General features: G+C 53.4%; 1 protein-coding gene across 2 annotated transcripts; it reads left to right on the forward strand.

Annotated features, from left to right (window-relative positions):
* Positions 1-1095: 1095 nt before the first annotated feature.
* Positions 1096-19190, forward strand: vegfc (vascular endothelial growth factor c). Of its 2 annotated transcripts, none has more exons than XM_039750064.1 (7): positions 1096-1921; positions 8327-8543; positions 9540-9730; positions 11020-11159; positions 14619-14728; positions 15333-15660; positions 18872-19190. In XM_039750064.1, the coding sequence occupies exons 1-7, from the start codon at positions 1808-1810 to the stop codon at positions 18972-18974; spliced, it is 1203 nt and encodes a 400-aa protein (XP_039605998.1). In that variant the 5' UTR covers positions 1096-1807; the 3' UTR covers positions 18975-19190. The 2 variants fall into 2 exon arrangements, with proteins under 2 accessions (XP_039605998.1, XP_039605999.1); XM_039750065.1 differs by lacking the exon at positions 1096-1921 and adding an exon at positions 2656-2882.
* Positions 19191-20781: the final 1591 nt, after the last annotated feature.

Consider the following 20781-nt stretch of genomic DNA (forward strand, 5'->3'; position numbering starts at 1 on the left):
TTTGAGCTGACTGTCTTACCTCACCGCTGCCCCATTCTGGGACAGCACCCCTTGCCAGACAGTGACATCACCATGACCTGCCAGCACCCGCACAGTCACACCCCTTGGGCTCCGGCACCTGAGCGATTGAGTGCCTCCCTCACAACAGCCAAGATGGCAGGGTGATGACAGACAAGAGCCCAGATGCCCTCCTATTGAACATCAAATCACACGCGTCACTAATTTCTCTTAGAAGAGTTAAGTTTTAATTACTCAACCCAAATAGCAAAAGACGCACAATGGCACCCGGCAAACAGCTGGCATCGGCCCTGCTTTGTCCACCTCTCTTTGGCTCTCAGCCCACAGCCTGCTGGGATGTCATCTCGCTGCAGCAATGTGCCCACCTTAAGCACACTCAGTTGAGCTCACATGTCCAGTGGGTCATCAGCTGACTAATTCATTGGTCGGTCGATATGCCATCACCCTGAAACCGCAGTCATTTCTCCTGGTGGATTTTCGTGGTTTGTATCAAGTCCATTAGCTCATGCCATTGTTTTCTTAGCCTGGCTTTGGTGCCATCTCATGTTGTAGGTCACCAGCTGTCCATTTCCCTCAGGTATCCTCAGCCTTCAAAGTTAGGTTTAGCATGGTAGCTTTTTGCCCATCAAGAAGGCCAGTGCCCACACATTATGAGGCTGTGCCCAAGTTCCATGCCACCTCCTATCTCCTATATGTGCCTACATACTCAAGCTCATGTTCAGGGCTTGCTGCACTCCCCAGACATGCCAAGTCCATCTAAATGACATATTGGTGTTGAGCTGACACACCCATGAAATCCCAAATGACACCACAACCCTGAGGAATGTTAACAAAAGCATGGAAGACTGAATGGCATTCCAAGGAAATAAGAGCCTCGACCCACATGTCCTCTCGACTCAGGAACCTTTAGTGAAGGTGTGACTGGCACTCTCAGCAGCTGCTTTCCTGGCACAGGTTTGGCACGTTTAGAGAGCCTTTGCCAATTCGGGCCCACCAACGGCCACATGCCAGTGCATATCTGCTGCCTCCTGTTTTGGACGAAGCTCCTTTCAGCACTTCATTAGGGTGCCGTCGGTGGTCCCCATGCGTGTCCTGGCGCCGCAGTCCATAGAACGGCAGTTCACCTGAAAAGTAACAGGGCGGAGTCTCCCGATTCAATAATAATAATAATAATAGTAATAAAAGGCGGGCTGGAGGCCACGGGGGGCTCATATTTTCGAGACCCCATGGGGTTTGTGGAGGAGGTCTCCTAGAGGAGCGCACGTGTCCCAACTCCCATTCCTTTGCCTCAGCCCTCGCCTTCGTATAAATAGCAGCAAAGCGGTCGGCCCTCACAGCGGCTCTTGGGGGAGGAGAGGAGGAGGAGGAGGAGGAGGAGGACAAGGAGGAGGAGGAGGAGGAGGAGGAGGAGGAAGTTAGACGGGGGACACCGCTAATCGGCACTAAACATGCCATTCGGCGCTCTTGTGGATTTTAACGCCATCTGAAGTCTCCCTACTTTGGATCTCACACAGCGACGGATTTATCGGCTTCTGCGCAGGGGATCGCGCTACGCCAGGAGGACGGCGGAGAGACGAGCAAGTATCGCCCACAGCGACACCCTTCCCATGGTCGCTCTTTCCAGAGTCCGGAGGGCTCCATGCCGTTTCATGTGACGCGGAGAAAGTGTGCAGCAGCGCCGGAGCGATCGAGATCGGTCCCCGAATTCGAGTGAAGTTTGCATCCAGCCCGGGCCCGGACGGCTTTTGCACCATTTGCTTGGCTCGCGGAGGGCTGAGACAAACAGACAATGCACTTACTGGACTTTTCCTTTTTGCTCATCTACACTGCAGTCGCTTTCGGTGACACCGCTTTCGAGTGGACACAGGACTACGACTACGACCAGGACCAGGGGGACACAAAGGTGAGTAAGGCGCCCCGTGCGTGCGCTCCGCCCCGGCGCATTAGCCTGCCAGGACCGTTATATTTCAGAGCCTGCGGGGCTCAGCAGCCCGGGAGAGGTGCGCTGCACCGTCGGCCGGGAATCCCCCCGGAAGAGCGGATGGCATGCCAGAGTGTGACTGGCCCCGAAGCGCCTACGCCGGCGGGGAGTTCCAGTAACGTTCGGTTCGCCCTGATTGATTTCCACGTTAACGGCCGTGAAAGTCCTCACTTGTCACGGAAGAAGAAACCCCCCCAATGAGACTCGGCGCGTGCCGGGGAGGGTCAGGCTGGGATTAAAGTTTCACTCGCTGAGCTGTCGGGCTCAAGTGTACCTTTCATCGCACCTTTGTGATGTTGTCACTCCGCACTCGGTTTACTTGAGGGTGACGAGCTGTCGCGCTAGTTTGGGATTCTGCTTCGCGACTAGCTCGGGCCGCTCGCTGCCTGCGGAGTTTCCGCGCTGGTCCCGTGCCCTGCGTGCCGTTCGCCTTTGACTTCGGGCTCCCGACGTACCGGGGCGTACCGGTTAAGACTTTGGACTTCAGACCCCTGAGGTTGTGGGCTCAAATGGCGCTACGGACACCGTGTGACCCTGAGCAAGTCACTTCACCTTCTGCGCTCCATTGTCGAAACCAAGTAGGGAATGTAACCAGCGGGGTCGCAAATGTGTCAAAGTGTCTTTGAATTAAGGCTTCAGCTACGTAAATAAATACAAAGAGGTGGGCTGGTGTTCCGACTGGGGATGGTCCCAGCATGGCTTGCAACCCTGCAGTCAAAATTGGAGTTCTGCAAAGAGATGAAGGGATGCGCGCCGTCTGTCACATCGAATACTTACTGTGGCACCTCTGCTTGTTTTAGTTCATCGTTTAGTTCTGCAGGAGATCCCGAGGTATTTAGCGGGCATGTGTCGAAACTGGGAGTGTCGGCCGCCTTTGCTGCAGGTATGTTAATAGTCTGTTGTTAGTAATCAAAGCCTAAGCGGCGTGAAACGAGCTCAAGCTGGAGCTCAAGCCGGAGGAAGCAGGGCGGCCGGCGAATGCCGTGGGAGAGAACGCCCTGCTGCGCAATCGGGCGTCTCTCGAGGCAGAAGGAAGCCAAACAGGGGGCATCGGACCTACTGATTTCTGTATTGGCAAGATCCCAAATGTGGCAGATCTGGCACGGGCCTCCTGCCGTCAGGTAGACTCACCTGAGCGAGTTCACAGATACACCGTCCCGCGGCCGCACGTCTCCATCCTTCACTGTGCTGAGAAGGACATGCGGTCACAAAGGCAGCGGCGCGGCCCGTCCCGTCCCGTCCCGGACAGAAAGCCAGCGTGTTTGTGCTGCGGTTTTCGGAGTGAGCACACCAGGCCATGTTGTTGTTGTTGTTGTTGTTGTTGTTGTTGGGTGGAATGAACGAAGTGCGAACGGGCACCGGGCGCTTCCCGCCATCTCAGCATCCTTCCGTGTGTGTTTATCTGAGAGGCCCGGCGAATAAGTTTATTATAATCTGACCTTTCAATGATGAGACCTGAGTGAAGGGACGAGCGACTGGGGACGACAAGAGAATCTTCAGCTGAGTGCAAACGAGAAAACACGCGTGAGAATTAAAAGAAGCACAGACAACGTCAATGACGCCACTGCATTGTCCTTAAGGCGCTGCGGTTTGGTACACGCGGTGTCGATCTGGAGGTCCCTGCGGTGCAGGCTTCGACGATCCAAACGCACAGCAGCCACGTCCCGGGTGCAGGGGGCAGCTTATCCCTAACAATGGGATTCATGGGACTGAAGGACAAACAATCCTATGGCACAAGATCGGAGTCGAGAAGAGCGCACTGAGCGGCAGCGCTGGAGCGCCAGGGGCTTCACCTTTCTACTGCTTGCCAGGCCCTGAGGGCCGAGGGGCTGGCAGTCCTGCCCTCTTTCTTCGTCGCTTATCCTGTGCATTTCCGCGTCTGCTGAGGAGAAGCCCGTCGATACACCTGCGCAGGTATCCGCGTGACTGTGCGCGCTTGATGGACGAGCTGAAGGGGCCGTGGCGCTGGTTGGCTGGTGGGGATGGCGGACTGAAACTGGGCGGACGATCAGAGACAGACAGACAGACAGATAGATGGAGGCGAAAGGCGCTATATAATAGAGGAGGAAGTGACAGGCGGGCAGAAGAGGAGGGCGCGATGTCGTGTCTGTCTGTCTGTCTGTCCGTCTCATTTATTGGTTTGGCTGTCGGCCATGAGGGTCGCGCGTGCCGCTTTAGGTCCACTCGGCAGATGGCACGTCACCCCTATAAGGAGGTGCTGCCCATTTGCATGTGGAGCCTCGCTTCTTTCTTCAAGCTATTGATCGATTGATTGATTGATTTTGATAGGTTTGCTTAGTTTCGTTTTGTTTGTTTTCTTTTAACTGATGGGCAGCGGAGGTTTATGCGCAAACCAGCACCGTAAAGCAGCGGGTCACTCGATGATGCAAATGTCCGTTTAGGCACATCGAGAAGTCGGGAATGTAATGAGACCCTTGGTCATCACCTGAGGCCTTGGCAGCAGCAGGCTGAGCCACAAAGCTCTGACTGAATGAATTCGGAAACTCGATGTCAAAATAAACACAAAATGAAGCAACATTTCAAAATGATGTCCCATGGGTAGTGTGGGCGCCATAAAGGAAAAGCCAAACAGAAATGGCCTGTGAGTGGGACTCAAGGTGACACTGCGGAGCTGTCCAACAGGGGGTGCTGTACCCACCTTCTCATTTGTGTTCTCCTTGCACCCCACATCTGGGACTCAGACATTAGGGTTGGGGTGCCCTGTTTTTGAGGGGCTGCCATGAGGACCTCACCGAGATGCCATTTTGTGTTAAGCAGGTCGCTGCTGCCCTCCTCCATGACTGGCACCGTCCTTCTGCTCGACTTTAATTTGAATTTTGTCTCTCCGCACTTCCTTGCTTATGTCCTTTTAGTTGTTATAGGGTGTCCCCTTGGTCTTCACCCGCGTCTTGTCACATTTCGTCACCAGTATCAGCTTCTACCCGCCACTGAGTGTCCATAAAGGAACGAATGACAAGCCAGTTCAGGTGTCCCATTGATTTGGGGGAGTAAGGTGGCCAGCGATGCTGTTGCTGCCCGCTGAACTTGCCTTTTTTGATGCCACTGCACATTGGGCTGTTAACATCACCTGGCATGTACAAGTGAGGAATATGCATGAGCATGCCAAGCAATGGAAGGATGCCCAAGGTTGGTTCTTGACTTGCGCCTGATTCAACGGGGATTGGACCCCCGAATCACAGGTGGCTCATGCAGTGGATTGACTGCCGCCATCTTGATATCCTCAGTGTGACGCTTCCTTCTGTCATCTCTGTATATGGTGCCACCCTTCTGCAGTCCTTTGCCCACTTTTCTTACTACTTGGCCCCATCTCATGACCACTGCCAGGTCCCAGCCATCACCCTGCTCTGTGTGCTGCACTTTGTGCTCCTTCAAGTCTCCAGTTGGCTCGCGGATTTTTCCACATTTCCTCCAATTCTGCCTCAGATTTGACCTCGACCGCATGCCCTGCCCTCACCCCCCTGGCACTCCATTTTACAAACAATGGTTGCATACCATGTTGTGTGTGTGGCATGAGCCATGTGGGGTGCCATTGTTCACTCCAGTGACTTCAGACTCGGGCAGGTCGGCCTATGGGGTGGTCCCCAACCTATTCGGAGGTCTCATGGCACAAAGCAGCAGTGGTGAAGTGGGCAGATTCCTGTGCCTGCTGCCAGGTCTGAGATTTGGCCTGCGGTCAAGGCGGAGTAGAAAATGTCATAACACGCCGGCACTTGGCAACAGAAGCAGCCAAGCTGCCAAGAGAAACCTCTGAGATGCGAGCGGAGAAAGAAAACAAGCAGCGCGCCTCTTGCCCCCTGGCACTTCTGTCAGCTGTGTTTGGTTACCTGCACATGTGTCAGAGCCAAAATAGCACAGCTGCTTGATAATCTGTAGATGGGGCAGCTGGGCTGGCATCGCTCCTTCATAAACTACCCCTCTTCACCTAGGGCATTGCAGTTATGTCTGAAATTTGGCACCTAGAGTGAAAATCATCCATGCGGTGTGCCAGCCTGAGAGCCACAACGGTCAGTTCTATCTGCAGAGTGGGTGGCAGGAAAGCCTCTAGGCTGATCATAAAGAGCCGTGGTGCCAGGCAGTAGCAGTGCATGTGCATTTTATGGGGCCCCAGAAGAAACTGAAACCCAGAATGTGACGGGCATATGACTGGCATAGATTCAGCCACAGCAGCGGGGATACAGACAAGCATGAATATGTTGGGGCACATCGCACACACGCTGGGCATATGAAGGGCCTGTGCCATACAGAGACCAATTGCACAAAAACACACTGGACACGGGAGGACCACGTAATGCATGAGCCACACTGGGCACACAGCGTACATGTGAGGGGCATAAGACAAACAGACTGTGCTGGCATGCACACTGGCATGCACATTGGCATGCTGTCGGCAGGGTCCACCTGGCAGCTCACTCGTGAGCCGCGGCTCTGCGCCAGGCTGCTCCAGCTCAGGGTTAAATTCCGGTGAACGCTGAGCCACAAACATTTCTAATCACAAAAGCGGCAACAAAACTTTAATTGCTGGCTCCAAACTGGAAAGGCAACATTTTTTCTTGCTGAGATCTTCGAGGTTAAAAGTCGCGAGCCGTAAAATCCTTCATTTGTGCGCCTTTTTGTCCAAACAGCACGGAGACGAGCGCGCATTCCGGCCGTGTCGTGCAGCTGTCGGCCTCATCGTTCTTCATCCGCGCTGTCATCTCCAGCGGCAGGGCCTGGCACGGTGCCACCGTGGAGCTCTCGTCACATGAACCCTGCCGTTAACGATGGCACATCTCAAGGCTGGCAGCACGAGCGCATGGCATTCTAGAGGCGATCGTAGAAGTGACGAGATACTAGTGAGCCCCTTTATGTAGCACCTTTTCGAAAGAGGCTGTGCCCATTGACGTCCCCGACAGCGTGTGGCTTTTGTTGTTGACACTCTCGAATCTGACAAATGTGAAAGGCGCTATATAAAATGTAGATTGATCACCTGTTTGCTTTAATCAAGCGCAGATTGGCTCATAACGTTCTGAACGCCACAAGACGGGGGGCCATAAGGACTTCAAGCTTTACTAACACTTCAGATTTCCTAACCTGTGCTGCACCTTAGCCACCCCGGCGAACTGGGGGTTCAATTAAATAGTAACACAGGTAGGCACAGTGGTTGGCACCACGCTCTTGGAACCTGCATGTTCATCACAGGTTTGTCACCAGCGACACACCCAGAAGCCAACAAATGCCAGGCTTGCTGGAAGAGTGGCAAGTGTCCACTGTGAGATGCTTAGTCACAAGAAACAACCAAAAGATGCCATCAGGGGAGCATCGGCGCTTTAGAGGATGTCGGGGAGGTAAGGGTAACGAACGATGGCTCACACTCACAATGGGCACAGAAGCACAAACACGATGAGGCACCTTGGGCAGGTGGCATCACTAAATAAGGAGATCTGGCAGGACTCGAGCCAAAAGCATAGGATGGATGACCACGGGCAGCTTTTAAGGCGGGTGCAGAGATGTACTTCGGGCATTTTTAGCTCCTGTATGTCATTTGCAGTCACCTCCTGCCCCTTGCAAACATCAGGTTATGGTCCTCTTCTAGGTCTGGCCATATGAAGATTGTACGCATGACAAGACCACCTCGAAAACAAACAGCTTGAGGGTTGACTGTGGGATTCAAACGTCTTGAGGGTCTTCGGGCAAGCACTGCATGTGCCGGTAGAGATGCCAGGCAGAGCAGAGATCCAGGCTTAGCTTTGGTGTTGGTCATCCTCTAGTGGTGAAGACCTTACTCTCCTTTCCACCGGTGGCCTCTTTGGACTTCTTAAGAAGTGGCATCTTAGGGGAGGACACTGAGGTTTGAGAACAGGAAGTAGACTGGCATAGCCAAGACACTGAGACGCCCAGGCAGCAAACTGAAGGGCAAATTGAGGATGTGGGAAAGGGGGGTGTCCTCAAGTGGCCACTGTGTCACATCTAGTGCAAGTGGGCTGAGGCACAAGTCTGGGAAACCCAATAGCCATAAGGAATGGCGTGGTGAGCCAGTAGGAAGCGGGCGAGTGGGTAGTTGGGTACTACGTATCACTGGCACCTTCAGGTGTGGCTTTGGGATGGGCAGTCAGCTCTGCTTACATCAGGATCTCCAAAGTGGCTGGCAGGTACTTGTCATCTGGCTCCAGAGGCAGCGGCCAGGCTTCAATGAGTGGAGGGGACAGTAGTGCCAGGAGGTGGAGATGAGTGCCCCATCTAATCAGAGTTCTCCATCAGGGCCGAAGCCCACTCTGATTTGCATTGTGGTCACCCTCAATGTTTCTAAACTTCTGCTTCTGTCCCCAGGATGATCCCGTCCCAACTATAGAAGAGCAGTTGCGATTGGCATCCAGCGTGGACGAGCTGATGAAAATCATCTACCCCGAGTACTGGACGATGCTGAAGTGCCAGTCAAAGAGGGGGGGACGCTTCCACTTCAAGGAGTCCAGTGCCTCGGACGTGGGACAAGAAGATGAGCCCATGGCATTCGCCGCAGCACATTACAACTTTGAGATTTTTAAAAGTAAGTGTGAAGCGCTGGCCTTGGTATTTTGTGGGTGTGACGATGACGTCCACTTCAGTGACCACACAAGCCGTTCAGGTCTGCTGCTGATGAAGGGCTCGTCCTGTTAAAAGTCGTGGCCGTGAGTTTGACCTGCGAGTCGCTGAGGGAGCCTGGCACTCTGCTCTTTAGAAATGCCAGTTCAGTGAAATGCCACCAAATGAGACGAGAAGTTGGGTGAAGGTAAGCGAGGGTGACCAAGTGACAAGCAAGAGCCAAGACGCAGGTGGGCCACTCAAGTTCGGTAGGCCCGTGGCTCTTGCTTGGCTGCTGCTCGGTAGGGACGCCTCTCCCGGGTGGGCAGATGGACAGACGGGCGCCCTGCTGGAGGGCGGCACGGCACCGAACCGCTAAGTGTTCTGTTTACGTCGGCCTGAACGAAAGGGCAGCAGCGTGACTCGACTCGCTTGCATTCCAGCAGCATGAAGAGGGGGCCGCGTTACGCAACGGCGTCGTACGAAAGGGAAATGAAAAGCAGGCGAGGATGAAGTCATCCGTTTGGGTAAAGCCCTGCCAAAGCCAAATTGTCTTATTGATCCTTAAGTGTGCCTGTCACACGAACGGCACACTTGGCGGCACGCTTGACGGCGCACGCGGGCCTCTGTCCTCTCCCTAGCTGCAGCCCGGCACTAGAGGGCGCCAGGGAGAACTCCAGCTATACAGGGCATGAACTAAAAAAATACCCCAAACCACGGAGTAAGATTCATCCTGGTATTGGTGGGCAGCAAAAGTGTCATCTGCCCACCCGATGAAAAGCCAGTATAAAGAAAGTGTAAGCTGGTTTGCCACCCGGTCGCCCTCCCTCCATATTCAAATATGCTGCTGTGCTGACAGGGGTGACGGCAGGATGACGACGGGTGATGGGGGGAGTTGGGGGGCTCGCCTTGGCTGGGGCACACAGGGCGTGAGCGGGCATGGCGCTCTTCTGTCTCTGACCTGTGGCCGTGTGTTTGACAGGTATTGAGGCGGAGTGGAGAAAGACCCAGTGCATGCCACGAGAGGTTTGTTTAGATGTTGGAAAGGAGTTTGGGGCGGCTGCCAACACCTTCTTTAAACCCACCTGCGTGTCTGTCTACAGATGTGGGGGCTGCTGCAACAGCGAGGGTCTTCAGTGCATGAACATCAGCACGTCCTACGTCAGCAAAACCGTAAGTGAGTCGTCCGCAGGGGGCGCAACTGTGTGGGCTTCACTCCGCCGTCCCACCGCCGCCCTGTCCTGTGTGTGTGTGTGTGTGCGCGTGTGTGTGTGTGAGCCTCACACCCCAGATCTGCAGCGCCAACCAAAACGCCCAGTGCACCTCATCCTTAAATGAGAAAATCAGCTGTGCTGCCTGCGTCAAAGGGAAGGGCGAGGTGGCATCTGAGGCTGACGTGCCAAAACACACAAGTGCCTGCCATACGCATGGAGCTGCGGGCCAAGCCAGACCCTCACACTGCAGTAGGGACCACAACACCGTTCTGGGACAGTTCAGGGTCCAAGGGCCTCAATGCCCAGGCGAGGGCTCTCACCCCGCGCCCATCTCAGCATTACTTTGTGGCTCAGTCTACTTGGCCAAGCCACTGCGCCAGAGGACATGCCAAAAAACTTGAAGGGGTGTCAGGGCACCGATCGTACCACACATCCCACAGTATCTGCACGCATGTTGGGCATGACGGTCCCCCACCAGGACCACCATCACTGTGAGACCACTGCTCGTCTAGAGCACATCGCTGAAGGCCACCAACAACCCCTTAATACAAACTTTATGCTTCTGACCTCAGCCACCAGTGGCCTCAGTGGAAAACATTTAGATACAAACTGGTGGGCACTGAGCACAAAGGCCAGTTCTGAAAAGAATGGGCATTAGCAGGCATAGAGGGGGCACATCATTGATATGAGCAGAGAGGCCAATTATCTGCATGACGCAAACCTTCAGCACATGGCACCTCACTGGGATGGCCACTACTACTGGAGAACAACATTTCTGATTGGCTTGTGGTGCCCCCTTCAAATGGCATGAAGACCACTGGCAGTGCCCACGATCGTCCCCACTCTGGTCAACAGTTGCACTCAGCATGCCATGTGCTCCCCGAATGTGGGGTTGCAGGGCCAGGAGAGGGTCTGGTACCTCAAGAGTAGCTGGAGTACCTGTGACGGGCGGCCTCCTCTTGTGCCCGTACGGCTCAGTGGCTCTTTAGATGCTGTCTGGGTAAGACCACTAGGTGGAGCTTCATCTCTTCTATGGCTGCTCTGTCTGCTTGTGCCATTTGGCTGGTGGGACCCCACCCCCATCCTGTTCCCGTCTGAATGTCCCACAGAGAGCCAGGGGTCAGTGATGCCCTCTGTCTCGCCCACATCCACCTGCTGCTCCAGTGTGGCAAGAGGTCTGGTGGTGGCTCAGATGAGCAAGTCATGCCACATAACCTGATGCTTGTCTCTCCTTCTCTCCCTGTCCAGCTCTTTGAAATTGTCGTGCCACTGTCCCAGCGGCCAAAGCCAGTGACAATCAGCTTCGCCAACCACACAGCGTGCCGCTGCCTGTCTAAGCCGGATGTTTATAGACAAGTGCACTCCATCATCAGGAGATCCCTGGCAGAGTAAGTGCACCTCTTTCTTGTCCAGTCTGATGGCGGCCATCTTCCTTGGCTGGGCCTGCCAGCTGACATCCTATGGCAATGGTTTGACTAGCGAGGGGTACTGGCCAGTGTAAGAGATTGCTGTGACGAGCTGGCCGTGCCACTGGGCCCCACTGTGACTCATTTTCAGGATTCACAAGCATTCTGAGAACCTTTAAAGGGAGGACTTCAGGGACATTGTGGTCCACTGTGCTTTCATGATGGCTTATAGGGACATCTACAGATGTAAGAGTGAGAACAGCAAGGACAAAGTGAGTGACAACAAGGCGCCATAGCACCTTTCAGCTGTACCTGAATTGGTAGATAGGCAGACAGTTGAAGATTACAAGATGGGACTTTAAGTGGGCCCCACGGACGAAACGGCTCCCTGTCATGGGGCTACAAGGACATAGAGGTGACAGGTGGCCCTGTGACACTGCGTTTTCCAGCCGAGCGTCACACAAGTACAAGGCAGGGACCATCCCTGGATGAGATGCCACCAGTTAGTCCAATGCCACCTCGCCGAGAGAAGCGGGCAGTCCACCCAGTGACTAGGCTGGCAGTTGCACCGAGGTCCATGTCGTTGAGAGGCTGCAAATGATGGAGCTGATCCTCGGACACGGCCGCTCCCTGGTGGGCCGCTCGGCTCGTTCTCGCTAGAGGGGGCACGCGGATCTATGGAAGTGCCAGATCATTTCATCTTGCTGAAGGGCCGGCCAGTCCATCCCGAGCTGTACTTCCCCATTCCGACTCATTTCCTTCAAACACAACGACTGTCCAGATGATTTACAATAAAAGAATTTTCTGGAACCTGCGTCTCCCCTGAGCTTTCAAACATTCAGGAAATGCCTAAGAAAAAGCAGATGTTGTCGGCCTAGCGAGACATGTCCACATGTGTGTGCGTGGACCGGCTGCCGTGTGGACGTCCTGCTGAGGGGCCAGCGAGTGAGGAGCACCCGCGCATTCCTCAACGTTTAATCCCGGGTGCTCGGCGTCCTTCAACTGAGGTGCATGATGGGGAGGAGGGCTGACCAGTTAATTGACGTTCATCAAAGGCTTAGGCTTGTTTTTCTGCCAGTCCATTCACCCGCCTCCAAGTTCGCTGGCACGCTCTCGTCACACTCGCCAGCCGATGTTTCACAACCCTGGATGACAAGGAACGGAGGGGCTACTTGGACATTTGGTCAGCATTGCCGTGCCTTCCATCTTTTACAGCCAGCAGCTCTGAGGCTTCCTCTATCATCAGTGGGTGAAGGGGCACAGCCTGGTATCATGAGTGAGCCACTCGATGCAAGCTGGCGGCTCACACTTGAACATGGCGAGTGGCGTTCTGCTGAAACGCATTCCAAGCTGAGCACACACCAGCCGGCGAGTAGCAGGCGTCCTCTCGGGTTTGCGTGTCTGCCTGCAGGCCCACTTGAAGTGAAGCCCCCCGCCGCGCTCCGCTCGCTCGCTCTCGTGCTGTACATCTTTGTGTCATTAAAGAAAACTTCCAAGAATGCGAGCCTCAGAAATGCACTTTGGCCTCGCACGAGACGGCGGCGTGTCGTGACGCCTGGGCTGCATGTGCTGGATGACAGCGGAGCCACGTGGTCTGCTGGACGATGGAAAAGATGAGGGAGGCTGGCCGATTGAGTGGGCACAGCTGCCACGTCACATGTGGACAGAAAGGGGGGCCAAGATGTGGACTCTGTGAATCCGAGCAGTGACTCGGGTACCACGTCTCTCATCGCCTTCACTCCACAGTGGTGCCACGCATCCCCGAGCCACTCGGAGCTCCTTTTGTGGTATTAATGAGATACTCTGACCCTTCCTTAGCCAGAATTACAACGGGGGTCACCACTGAGCTACAATCTCACTGCAATATCCAGAGCGCACTCAGCAGGCCACAACGAGGCCCCCGCGGTTAATTTCTGGTTCCACTTGTGGGAGCCACATGGCTGGATGATGACAAAAATGGCCGACCATCACCATTAGGAGATGCCAGGGAGGGTCTGGGTGGTCTGTTAGACCCTCTCTAGCATTACCAAGGATCCTTGGCACCCCACAGATTCATTCTGTTTATGACTTCTTCTGTTGTCAGTGGAGTTTAGTAACCGATGGACGTTTACATGCATGTCACTGTAGTCACCACTCCGTTAGGTGATGGCTCTCTGTGCCGGAGTCCAAGTGACATGTTATTAAAGGAAGAACCCAAAGTGAATGACGCGCCACTTCAACACCCCACCTTGGCAAATCGGATCTATCTATCATATAGCGCCTTTCACTCTATCTATCTATTATATAGCACCTTTCACTCTATCTATCTATCAATTATATAGCGCCTTTCACTCTATCTATCTATCTATCTATCATATAGCGCCTTTCACTCTATCTATCTATCTATCTATTATATAGCGCCTTTCACTCTATTATATAGCACCTTTCACTCTATCTATCTATCTATCTATCATATAGCACCTTTCACTCTATCTATCTATCTATTATATAGCGCCTTTCACTCTATCTATCTATCAATTATATAGCACCTTTCACTCTATCTATCTATCTATCTATCTATCTATCATATAGCCTTTCACTCTTCTATCTATCTATCTATCTATTATATAGCGCCTTTCACTCTATTATATAGCACCTTTCACTCTATCTATCAATTATATAGCGCCTTTCACTCTATCTACTATTATATAGCACCTTTCACTCTATCTATCAATTATATAGCACCTTTCACTCAATTATATAGCACCTTTCACTCTATCTATCTATCATATAGCGCCTTTCTCTCTATCTATCTATCTATCTATCATATAGCGCCTTTCACTCTATCTATCTATCTATCATATAGCGCCTTTCACTCTATCTATCAATTATATAGCACCTTTCACTCTATCTATCTATCATATAGCGCCTTTCACTCTATTATATAGCACCTTTCACTCTATCAATCTATCTATCTATTATATAGCACCTTTCTCTCTATCTATCTATCTATCTATCCATCTATTATATAGCACCTTTCACTCTATCTATCTATCAATTATATAGCGCCTTTCACTCTATCTATTATATAGCACTGTTCACTCTATCTATCTATCAATCATATAGCGCCTTTCATATCTCATCATCTCAGTGACAAGCAGATGTAGAAGTTCTGATCTCTGGACCGTCTGAGTTCTTTTACAGATGTGTCCAGCTGACGGTGCCAGATTAGACGATGGGCTTCACCCGCTTTCATTGTCTTCAGTCCTCAGACGCGTACCCTGTACGTGTCACTTGGCAGTGCCAAGTGTGCTGTTGTTGTGCTGTTTAACTGCCAGCCAATGCCCCTGTAAATCCTTTGAGTTTCCTCACTGACGTGTGCCCAGGACTGTCCTTGCTTGTCTCTGATGCCATCTGCTCGTTTCGTTTCCATTGACTCATTTATTTTTTGTCCTCTTTCAGGTGTGACGGAGCTAACAGGACATGTCCCAAAGACCACGTCTGGAGTGCTCCCCTGTGCCGCTGTGTGGTGCAGCACGATTTCACGTTTCCCCCTCTGTCCCCAGACTCCCGTAAGTGTGCTTCTCTTTGACGTGTCCTTAGTGCCGTTGAGTTTAGGGAGTCCCGAGACCCACAGCAGGGCAAGCAGCTTGTGGTGCCCCTTACCCTAATGGGCATTCAGGCACCCACCATATGGGGAGTCGGGAGGACAAACGAGTGCAGGGTGACCAGACATCAAATGACAAAACGAATCGAGAGAGTTAATGGAGGGAAGAAAAGGTAAAAGACGTCAATCTGTGAGCCGGGCTGGACAGAAGTCCTCGACAGTGACGGTGACAGTGACAGTGACAGTGAAGCTGAGCACAGGCGAGAGCAGACTGACTAGAGTGCCACATCGTCACCCGGCTAATAAACATTTCTTCCAGATGGTCAGCTTGCACTCTGCTGTGGCTCAGCGTCTCATTGACCAGTCAGGCTGTGGCAGCGCCCAGCAGGAGCCCACCCACACTGACCATTAGGCCCATCTTGTATATTGTAAGAAAGTGTGGGCCTTCACTCACTGCTAATGGACGCCAGTCTAAAAGAGCGGTTGGTGCCGCCTGCTCATTTGGGCACCGATGTTTCTGCGGTGTCCCCGATGCCCGTTCTGTGACGTCCCTCTGTCTTCTTGTGCAGGTTCCTCTGACGGACTGAGCGACCTCTGCGGCCCCAACAAAGAGCTGGACGATGAGAGCTGCCAGTGCGTGTGTAAGGGTGGTCTGAGACCCTCAAGCTGCGGGCCCAACAGGGAGCTGGACCGGGAGAGCTGCCAGTGTGTGTGCAAGCTGTCGGCAGCCTCCTGCGGGCCCAACAGAGTCCTGGACCGGAGCACGTGCCAGTGCGTCTGTGCCAAGAGCTGCCCAAAGAACCAACCTTTGAACCCTGCCAAGTGCACATGCGAATGCACCGAGAACCCCAACAAGTGCTTTCTTCGAGGGCGAAGATTCCGGCCTCAGACGTGCAGGTAAGACCAGCGGGCACGGCTCGGTCTGCCCCCACTGTAGTCGCCCCGCCATCCGTTACGCCCTCACCTCGTACCCAGGGCCGGGTGCTGACTGGGTGAGGCAGAGTGTGGGCTGAGTGTGATTGGGCAGCACATCACTTGACGCCAATGTCCATTTTAAGCAGGGCCCACAATACCTTGACAGGCGCTGGTAGCGGTGGGCCCTTGAAGGCTCGGTGGGACGCGTCACTTGACTTGGCTGCACCTGGCAGCTGATGAGCACAGTGGCCTCCTCAGTAAGACTGATTCAGGGAAGACCACCTTGTAGGATCAGCACCTCACACTGGCCTTTCTGTCCTTCGCTGTCCCTGACGGGCGCTAGCCGTATTCGATACGATCATCTTCACTGTCGGGCATCTTGTCATTTCTGACCCGCAGGCACGCAGACAGAAAACCCCAACAGAGCCGAGCAGCAGTTCAGTGATGTCACGGAGGGCCGCCATCTCCCCTGGCGCCTTTGATTTCACTCCAGGCGAGTGGTCTCAGATGGCCGCTGGGTGCCAGTCTGCTGAAGCCTCAGCCGGATGGCACAGTCACTGATCACGACTGTTAAAAGAATGCCAAGCAGCGTTTCTGTTTTCCTCTCCCGTTTGCCATTCCTCGTCACATCTGTTCCTGCTTTGTGTCTGTTGCTTCAAAAATAGTCACTTGCTTGAAGACAACTGGAAAAGGAAATGCTTGTGGTCGCTGAGGCAAAGCCCTGCATCTGTGATGAAAAGAGACTGCGCGATAACTCGAGATTGGCAAGTGCGGCAGAGGGCACAGCTGGAGATGCCACGTCGCTCCGCGGGTACCGGCCACCTTCAGGTCACCTGCTGCCTCTGGCGACTGGACGGTGGAGGATGAAATGCAAACCGGCCCATGCCAGTCACACATTAGTGCCCGCTACATGCACATATTTGACTTCCATTTCGTGATGCCACACCGCTGCTGGTTGTTACTCAGTAAGAAATCAAATCCCAGTTAACCGTAGGCACCTGAGCCCAAAGGGACGTCGCCACCAGAGTTTTACGTTCAGAGCCCATGCTAGGCGCTGACGCCACGGAGTCCTCCTGGGGTCGGGTTGACTGGTGCCAGCGCTGAGTGTACAGCATGTGTGCCCCGTAAGCTGGTACCCCAGCTGGAGTTGCTTCTTGTGCGGTGCCTGTCATTATCTGCATGGCCCCTGCCGCCTGTGCCAGGAGAGAAGAACCGAAAATAAAAGGCGTAAGCAGACACCGGCGCTTTGAAAGAGGACTCGGGTCAAAGTGTGTCCTCCGAAGGCCTTCAGCTCGACTTCAGTGCCACCTTTTGAACTCGGGCACTTGAAGTTCTCGTCACACTGCTAATTAATACAGCGCTCTGACTTATCTCCTGGAGTGGCATCGATGCCAAGGTTACACTTGCACACAGACGCGAGGGCTTTAGGGACCTTCAGAACGCGACTTGAGGTTTGGAGGAGTTGGGTGGACCAGACTGGCGAGCGTTGATGGGCTGGATGGCCGGTTCTACCCGAGAGCAGGCAACTGAGATTCTGCATTTACAGCAAAGACACTCGGCACTCATTTCAGACGTTTGCTTAAATCGTGCGACGTAAAGCACGTTGGCACATCAGCGCCCCTTGACAGGCACAGCACAAAGTGCCAACTCCTCTCTTCAACGCATTATGTGGCACGTGGAGGGCACAGCAAGTGCGGCTATCGGAATTCGTCTCCTCGGCGATGAGTGGCGCTCTGATCTGACGCGAGGCTTACATCAGGCCGCCTTGTCACGTGAAATATGCGAGTGTCATCGTCCATTTGACGTCACTTAAACGGCCTCATGAAGGACCTCGAGGACTCGCTGGTAGCTCAGACTCTCGGCTGCTGCACTTCCTGCAACACATCAAAGCAACTAAAAAATGAAGGAGTTTAAAGCCACCATCCCTTAGAAGGAGCGATTGTGTGACTTAACTTTACATTAAAATACGACAAATACACGCCATGATGCCCCTGGCACGCCGTCACTGCCAGCTCTGGTCTTATCAAGCTGTTGGTTTTTGCAGATGATGCCACACGACAGGCAAATGCAAATGTTGAGACGCACTTCAGGCGACCGTTGGGTTTGTCACACTGGCCACCTCGTTGGAAATGACCGTCACATGTGGTGACCACGCGCTGACCACCCAGCACAGCCGGACTGGCCCCTTTTACCGACAGCCAATAGCGTGCCACCTGGCGCAGCAGGGGCTGTACGAAGGGTTAACAGGAATGGCGAGGAAGACGAGGCAGACGAGCATCTCCTCTGTTTGCAGGTGACCATCGATTGGCTGCCCGCTGTCACGCACAGAACCATCCCTGTGACTAAACCAGTTTGAGGGGCAAGTCGCTGGGGATATCAGACTACAGGACCGGCGGGCACAGGCGCGCGTCACCAACTGCCTCTGACTGGCTCATTATGTGTAAATGAAGGCTACGACTGAAAATCGCTGGAAAAGTCACACAGTGTGACACGGCCTTTACTGTGCCAAGCGTCCAGGGGAACACGCGCAACATCCCATAATCCTACAGTTTTAATAAAGTTGGGTTAAATAAAGCACTTTGGGAAAATCCTCTCGCGAACATCTAGGGAGGACCATTTGAACTAAAGCCCCGCCTCCTGCTCATTCATTGGTCAGTCCAGCCCAATCACAGCCCACCTGTTGGTGGGTCACATGATATCGGCATTGCAGAGTGAGCTCTGAGAGAGGAGAACAAAGAAAAGCGAGGGGGGCACAAATCAGGTGGGCTCAAGCACCAGAACCGAGCAGAGGGTGCAGCTTGGCGCTTCACAAGCCCAGTTCTGTCTTAATGAACTCCGACTTTATGTTGGCGAACACCCACCAAGTGCATCGTGCAAACGGGGGCTTTGTTTGGCCTGCTACATCAGGGGCTTTGTAGTCTCCATTCTCCATTATCACCTTGTGGGTGGTACCCATGATACCCGCAGTGACAATGCCCGTACCCGTATCTATTGAGCGCTCTCCTGTGTCCCTTCTGGTGCCAGCAAGCGGGCTGCCATGCTATGAGGGCCAAGCCACAAGCAGATGTGGTGTCCATAGCAGACCTGATGTTCACAATGCCCACGCTCAACCTCCCCAGGTGTGTGCCAGCTGACCCCAGGTGTCAGGGGCATGGAGTCTCACCGTTCTAACTTTTCTTTCTTTGCCCCCCAGCTGCCACACATCACCTTGTCGAAGGCGAGCCTGTGAGACGGGATACTACTTCAGCGAGGAAGTCTGCCACTGCGTGCCCACGTACTGGAGGCCGTCGAGATGAGGACTCAGTGGGCACAGACGGCCTGGCGCTCACACGCCTCAGATGAGGCCTCTCAGACACTGACCAAGCGGGGGTGGGGAATGAAGAATCCTAATTTATTGCCACTAAATGTCTGCAGCATTATTTTCATAGTAATTCCGATCGTAAATTTCCACTGTGATTCATATTTTTGTATTATTTTAAACTTGATTAAATAAAATATAAAATTGTATTGTACAATAGACGCCATTTGCAGGCCAAGGGGCACAAAAGACAAGAGAAGATGAGAAGAAACGAGCTGTGGGCACAGAATGAGGCCTAATGATCTGGTGACACTGGGGACCTGGAGAAGGTGACAGGAAATGAGAAAAGGCCCTCAACAAGGTGTGTGCCCATCAGGCTGGCCAGGCTGACACTGGAGGGCAGCAGATGAGATGACAGGATGGCACCACAAGTGGAGGAAGCTGTCATTTCCACACAGTGTCACCGTCCTTTCACTTTATCGCTGTCTGGTGCTCGTCACCAAGTACGGCCGCTGAGCGCTGTGACAAGTCCTCACGTAAAATGCCAGCACACAGAAAAGAAAAACGAGTTTGAATCAAATGAACATAAATCTAAATAACCAACAATGTCAGTCCATTAATCACCGCTGAGCTGTGCCAGTTGATGGCAAGAGGAGAGACCCTCGAGCTTTGGCTCACCCTGGCATAAGCGACAAGCTCAGCACTCGCTATAACATGGGCACCCGCCGCCACTCTGAGCTCTGTGGAGAACTCGGCCATCTCCTTTCACCAGTCCTGACCCTTCTGGAAGAAAATGACAATGTGAAGTAGGTGAGGGCATAAAGGGTGGCCCTCTAGTGGCCCGGAAGGTGGACTGTTGAGCTCCGCAGTGGAGAAGTGGCATTCACAATGGCAAGGCACACAGAGAATCACGCAGGGCAGGTCTGCCAACTGACTCCAGCAAGTGACTTCAGCTTCATGTCTGTGGCACTACATAAAAGAAATGTGGGTTTGTTAGCCTTGGCAAGGAAAGAAGGTGCCAGGTGTGGAAATGAACTTGAGCCAGCCTCACAGGCACGACTCCACGCGTATTGAGGAGATGAAAGCTCGAGTGCTCAGGAGGTTGGGACCTGCAGTGTCCCCATAGGTGACCCTGATGCTCAAAGCCTCAAGGCTGACGTCTGGTTGGCCCGCTAGGCTGGGTCCTGGGTGCCCACTGAAATTTGGGTTCTTTTCTATTCACATTTGTGTGTCTCCGAAGGATAAGTTCACATGTTTATAAATGGAGACCTTCCATCCATCCATCCATCCATCCTCTTCCGCTTATCCGAGGTCGGGTCGCGGGGGCAGCAGCTTAAGCAGAGATGCCCAGACTTCCCACTCCCCGCCACTTCTTCCAGCTCTTCCGGGAGAATCCCAAGGCGTTCCCAGGCCAGCCGGGAGACATAGTCCCTCCAGCGTGTCCTGGGTCTTCCCCGGGGCCTCCTCCCGGTTGGACGTGCCCAGAACACCTCACCAGGGAGGCGTCCAGTAGGCATCCTGATGAGATGCCCGAGCCACCTCATGTGACTCGTCTCGATGCTCCACTCTGAGCTCCTCACCGTATCTTTAAGTGAAAGCCCAGACACCCTGCGGAGGAAACTCATTTCAGCCGCTCGTATTCGCGATCTCGTTCTTTCGGTCACCACCCACAGCTCATGACCACAGGTGAGGGTAGGAGCGCAGATCGAGACCTTTAGACGTGTAAACAAAACATACAACACATGAGAAAGAGAAAGAGAATTAATCATCCTCATCATCATCGTTCTTCACTTAGCCAATGACTT

Source organism: Polypterus senegalus, chromosome 4, assembly GCF_016835505.1.
Source record: "Polypterus senegalus isolate Bchr_013 chromosome 4, ASM1683550v1, whole genome shotgun sequence".
Taxonomy (NCBI): domain Eukaryota; kingdom Metazoa; phylum Chordata; class Cladistia; order Polypteriformes; family Polypteridae; genus Polypterus; species Polypterus senegalus.